Here is a 6,000-nt window from a genome sequence, read left to right on the forward strand (position 1 = left end):
ACGATCCAGAAGACCGGCAAAAGAGCAACAAACCCAACATCACATCTCCCCTCTTTCCCCCCAAACCCACTCATCCCCCAACTTCTCATCACACCGCTCCCTCTCCCCTCGGCGCCTCGGCGCCTCGGCGCCCAAAGTGCACAAAACGACCAGTGCCACCCAACAACCCCTCCCATTGTCAAAATTACCAAAACGAACACGAAGTGCGTCATCATCCCAGCCTAACCCGGGTCCCACTAAAACATGTCATCTACCTACACAAACCCTAGAGTACTTACGTACAACCCTACATAACGCACGTCCATATACTCCCCAAGAGCCCTAAGAAAAACCTGCACCTCGTATTTACCCGCTTTCAAAAAACCCCCCTCCCTTACCTTACATATACGTATACTTGTCGACAGATATACATCAATATACTATGTGCAACAGTACCTTACGCGATGTGACATGTACTGTACGTCAGAGAAAAAAAAAGTACACGTTTTCGCAATGTATACTACAAAGGAATTCTACATGTCATAACTTTTCATCTCAAGCAGAACGGAAATATGCTTGTCCCATTATCTAGCCTACACATAACATTTCGATATTAACAAGGCCCCCCTTGAATCCAGATAACAAACTATGTATAGTAGCAACACAGGAAAAAGCCCGCATGATGGCTTAGTTACCTAGCTATGTAGGCGAGCTAGCGGGTAAGCGTTGTTCAAATGCCGGACTCTCTTTCTCTCACACAGACACACAGAATCAGAATACGTAAGTAAAAGTAGCTAGCAAACAAGAGGTTTCAAAAACAAAAAAAATAGGACGACAATGACGATACCTACTCATTTCCAAGGGTTACTTTTTTTTTAAAGTTTTGCTAACGGCCCTCCACCCTCCCCCCGTTATTCATAAACGTGACTTTTCATACGTTTTTCGTGACACCCCTTCGTATTTGCCAAATTGGCTGCTGTCCCGGGGGATCCACAATGACCGCTAAAATATAGACAGATAGAGAAAGAAGAAGAAGAGATAGGCAAAATAGGTTAAAATATCGCAGTAAAAATTTCCCATATTTTAACCATGTTTGCCGCGTACACACATTGACAGTCTTACCCGCTTCGCCCCCACCCACCCACCCACCCACCCACCCCCACTGTTTCACGCAACAGTCCGTTGTCCCTTATCGTTGCCCTAAAACAACGGTCGCCGAATAAATTCAATCAGCATTGTATCCCCCATCATACATGACGGTAAACTCCTTATATTCTGCCTGAATAGCAACCCAACCCAACGCCAAGCCGGCAGGAAGAGGGGAGTGAACTTAACAGAGCAAGGATCAATGTGGTATAGTATAAGCCATGACCTACAAATAGACGTTCGAGAAGCACCAACACACAAAAAATTATGTACAAGGTCCGCCTTCCCGCTCGGGGCTTTTTTTCTAAACAAACCAACGCACACACGGGGGCTTCCAGAAACGATCGGGAAGGTGGAGCGTGTACTTTAGCCTCTCCTTCCCTTGTCCCTTTCGTTTTCTGCAGCCGGAAAAATAGGGAAAAATTTATATTTCTAGCGAGGGTTTGTCAAAAAGCTCGGACGGTAAGATGTGACGGACGGGAACAAATGTTCATGGGGGAGCTCGGCAGATGCCAATTTGTTCCGTTGCCTGCTTCGGTTGGCAAATAATTAAAGAACTCTGTCAGGATCTTCCCGCAGGTACATGGCCCGCTTCGGGGGGTCTCGAAGGGGCGACTGCTTGTTTGAGATTTGACATGTGAATCCTCAAGAGCAAAGGCCTCGTGAACCTACTCCCTGTCTAGACGCCAACACCAGCTGCCGGTCCGCCTCGAGGCGGCGCGCAGGCACAGGGAGCAATTTTAGGCACCCATTACCCTTGCTTGTCAAAGCGCAGCAGCAGCAGCTAGGGATGCTCGGAGCCGCCCTTATCACGTAGATCGACAGCTTTTGCCAACCCTACGTACCTACAAAGCCTCTATGGGGAATTCAGATGCTTTGCCGACGTACAACACGATGTCATGCATTGGCTCTCATGCGACGTCAATGTAGCGCTGACCCGGTGCTTCCGCCACCTCACAACCGACGTATGAGAGATGCGTACACGAGCTGGGAGATCCCTCTCTGCCAAGTTTATTCATTCGAACAACCGCACTCGCGTGACAAATGTTGGTCCAAATGCAGCCACACGGCGTAGCAGGAAGGTCCAACCGGCTGTGTCGTACGGCGTCCACTCCTTCGAATGTAATACGCTCAACAAGGCAATCGGTTAGTAGACATTCGGTACATTACCGCAAAAAGCAATACTTGTCGACTCGGCTTCCAATACCGCCTTTGTGTCCCATACAAGAAGACCCTTGCACTGGCCTAGCCGTGCCGTCCGAGTACGCGCGGGGTATCTTAGTGTGCATCGAAGAAAGGTAAAAGCAAATTAGCTTTGCAAGCGTCGGTGGCACAGCAAGCAATGATGGTGTGCTAAAGTAGCGTTGGCAAACACCGTAAGAATATTGGTTGTCCTATCGAGGTTGACTCGGTCGGACGCTGCCACGTGCGGTACCTTGGAAATGTAACGTAGATTGCCCTGGTACAAGTATATACATACATACACCGACTTGTCCTGTAGGATTGACGGAAAGACCCTTGTACATTGCCGCAGCGTCGGAGGGGGATGCATTGGCAAGGAGTGTGTATTCCCATCTGTGGTATGTGTGCGCAAAAAGCTTCATCGGACTCCAAGTACGAATGCGAGCCGTACGTGAATTTCCATGGAGGATCTGTACTGTTTCAGTCTAGTGAAGGTGTAATTGATCAAATCTAGTAGAGTTGCATGGTTGCGTGTTATCAATCGGAGGACACGACTGCTGCTTCGCATGTTGTACGCTAGTACTCTAGAGTGGAAGCTTTGAGCAACGGAACATCATCCATCCGTGGAAAGAGACACAGCCAACAGCTTTATGGACAAGAGCCGACAGGAGCGCCTTGAGAAACACAGCGTACCTGCAGACTGGCCTCCTGTATTGTTACTGGTGTGTTAAACTGGGCTCGGTTGTCATCCGACGGACAATATACCCATTTCATTTAGGTCGATATTAACGTCCGTGTCGATCCAAGCTTACTGGAAGTTAGTAGTGCTTGTACGATTTGACACATCAAAGCACGGGACAAGTAGCATTAAGAATGTAGAAGTTTGTGCTAGATTAGTACCATATCAGCACCGAGGGCCGATCGCTCATGTGCGTGGAACCGTTGGCGAACATTGTGATGTGGAAGGGAAAGCAGCAGGGGTTGGTGTGACGATGCTCGCACCGAGGCACGCAATGTACCTAGGCCCGTTATGATCTCGGATCTTTGCGGGCGGACCAGGTTCATGGATCGAAACTCTTGTGCCAATCTATTACCTGACAAGGGTCAGCGGAACGGCAGTGAGGTGGCCTGAGACCCCCGTTCAACCGTCAAGCGACATACCCTGGATTTGTTGAATGAAGGATTCTGGCTGCACAGTTAGTCCTAAGCATGTCTGTCGGCGATGCACTCTGGCGTAGGCCTAGAAATGGTTTGATTGAGCGAATACGGGTTTTATGGGAGCTGAAGGGCAAGCGAAGGGTACTTTGCTTGTATGTATATTCGTTGTGTTGGTCTTGCGCCTCAACAATGCAAGATGTCTAAACCAGGGCTGCAGAGACTCCATGTTTAACCGGGGAAACAGACAAACTCAGTATGCTCCGTTGTGGCAGAGTTGACAGTCAACGCAAGGGCGAAACATGCCAGGATTGACCTTGCGTGTGCTCGAAGAGACAGCGGCTCTCAAGACTGTGGATACGGGTGCGGCTACTGGCTCGTTTCAGCCACCAAAGTGGGCGGCATGATTGCTGGGCCGTCAATCTGCACGCCATACATGGTACAGGGCTTACCTTCTCTAGCGCTTCGACAGATTGATTGCAGTGCTCGTTCATCAAGGATGCGCGATCTGCAGTCAGGGGTGCTGCATCAAAATGACTTTATGCTGACGAAAGGACAACGACAGGTCGGAGGTGCTGGCTGTATGTGTATGGCCGAGAAGCGTAGCGTGCATGCAACATGGACCGGCAGGGGGGATGTGAGAGGGTGAGGAGGTGCAGCGTCAGTTCAGCCTGCCTGACTAGAAAAGACGCCGAGACGCATCAGGACTAGCGTCTCATACCCCGCCCCCGCCTTCCTCCTTCGGCGAACCCTGCCCAAAAAAATTGTTTGCACAGAATTATCGAGCAGACACATCCAAACGCAACGCACAGCAAACATGGCAGGCCTAGATGAGGACACCATAGACGACATCCTCTACCTCGCGCGCACAAATGAGGCATCTGAGCTCGATTCGTTTCTTTCCGAACTGTCAGCCAAGGCTAAGCAGTCCAAGGCCGAATTACTGACCGCGGCCACCGATCCGTATTCTAAGAACAGCGCACTGCATTATGCTGCTGCCAATGGCCACAATGGTACCATCCCAGAGCGCTGATACTACACTGCCAAATCTGACATTTTTTTTGCCTAGACGTCATCAAATTGATCTTGTCGACCAGCACGGACAAGGCTCGCCCAGAGTTTCTTAATGCCGTCAACGAAGCAGGCAACACCCCTCTTCACTGGGCAGCGCTGAATGGCCACCTTGAAAGCGTCAAACTTCTCATAAATGCAGGTGCCGATGTTACCATTGTCAACCGAGCAGGCCACGACGCCGTGTACGAGGCGGAGATTAACGACAAGAACGACGTAGTTGACTGGCTGCTTGGCGCCGTTGAAGAACTAGAAAAGGGCATCGGCCAGACGGGCGAGGGGTCAGCCGAAGAGAGTGCTGACGAGGATGTGGGCAGTGCAGGGGGCGACAAGACATCCCCACAGCAGACGACAGATGGATCAGCGGTGGAGAACGCCCGGCAACAAATGGAGCACTTGAATACCCAGGACGATATGACAAAGGATGGTTGAGCAGCCGAAAACCGTTGCCGGCAATCAAGGCGCTTTGCTTACGATCTGCCCGTTTGCAAGGAAGCGTATATGCTGAGTATGACGGAATGCCGGTGCAGCAAGCGTATCACTGCATGGCATGATCTGCAGTTAGCACGACCGCGTCTGCGTCGCACATGATCAAAGCCGTGGTGCTAGTAGGGAAGATTGACGACTATGCGTGCGGAAGATGGACAGAGAAAGAGAGATTCTAGACCGAGGGCGTGGTAGACGGATTGTCATTGCATCCTACTCTAGGATAAGCACTACAACAAACAAGACCGCTTTTGGGTCTTTGACATGAGTTGCAGCCCGGGCCTCTTGCTCCTCCCAATGGCTCTATAGACACCTCTAGACCAAAGAATAAGGAATGGGATTGCTGTGATCTGTCATCACTTGCTCGAGCAAACGCTGAGAGCATGGGCGTGCCCGTGCAGTATGTATATCGTTGGTGGCGCGACGCTAAACAAACAACTTCAAACGTAGCGTAGGCTTTCTTCCAGAAAAACGTGTCATATCCATGAATCAAAGGTACAAAGACCAAGCAAGTGTCAGGCCCTACCTGGGAAGATGAGTGCAACTTGATCACGTCAATGGCGCTGCTGCCCATGCCTAGGTCGCATTAGTGGACGTATTGACTTTGTCGTCTTTTTTCTTGCCTTACCGCCCATGGGTTCAGTCGGAGCGGAGCCAGGCTTTGCGCTTCTCTTCTTTCTTCTCCTTGCGCCTCTCGTTGTATTCCTTGAGTTGCTTCTTGGAGAGAGTTTTTGCACGGCGCTCTGCCTTGAGACTGCGGCCGTCGTGGCTGTTTGCAGCGGCATCTACGTCGAAAAAGGCATACATTTGCCTCTTGCTTTTATTTTCGTCGTTGTGAAGCTCCGGTCCTTGGCCAGCTTGTTGGAACTTGCCAGTGAAGCGGTTAAATTGAGCAGTAGCGGAGTAGTCACGTCCCGCGCCGTATGGTGCGTTGAGAGTGGCAGCGGCCGCCGCTGCCTCTGCTTCTTCCTCTTCCTTGGT

General features: G+C 50.6%; 3 protein-coding genes across 3 annotated transcripts in view; 1 reads left to right on the forward strand and 2 right to left on the reverse strand.

Moving 5' to 3' along the window:
• Nucleotides 1-2,519: 2,519 nt before the first annotated feature.
• Nucleotides 2,520-3,081, reverse strand: COCVIDRAFT_13365 (hypothetical protein; the record flags this gene model as incomplete). The annotated part of the gene is made up of 2 exons (XM_014704218.1): nucleotides 2,520-2,777; nucleotides 3,001-3,081. 2 exons carry the CDS (start codon nucleotides 3,079-3,081, stop codon nucleotides 2,520-2,522), a joined length of 339 nt encoding a protein of 112 aa, XP_014559704.1.
• Nucleotides 3,082-4,279: 1,198 nt separating this feature from the next.
• Nucleotides 4,280-4,965, forward strand: COCVIDRAFT_91072 (hypothetical protein; the record flags this gene model as incomplete). Its single annotated transcript, XM_014704292.1, has 2 exons — nucleotides 4,280-4,475; nucleotides 4,532-4,965. 2 exons carry the CDS (start codon nucleotides 4,280-4,282, stop codon nucleotides 4,963-4,965), a joined length of 630 nt encoding a protein of 209 aa, XP_014559778.1.
• Nucleotides 4,966-5,658: 693 nt separating this feature from the next.
• COCVIDRAFT_35063 (hypothetical protein) overlaps nucleotides 5,659-6,000 on the reverse strand; it is a gene marked incomplete at both ends in the record, with an annotated part of 1,108 nt that continues 766 nt past the window's right edge. The window contains one exon of the mRNA XM_014704293.1: nucleotides 5,659-5,994. Within this exon, the coding sequence (XP_014559779.1) occupies nucleotides 5,659-5,994 (336 nt within the window). The remainder of the gene's footprint in view (nucleotides 5,995-6,000) is intronic.

This window comes from Bipolaris victoriae (assembly GCF_000527765.1).
Source record: "Bipolaris victoriae FI3 unplaced genomic scaffold scaffold_16, whole genome shotgun sequence".
Lineage (NCBI taxonomy): Eukaryota > Fungi > Ascomycota > Dothideomycetes > Pleosporales > Pleosporaceae > Bipolaris > Bipolaris victoriae.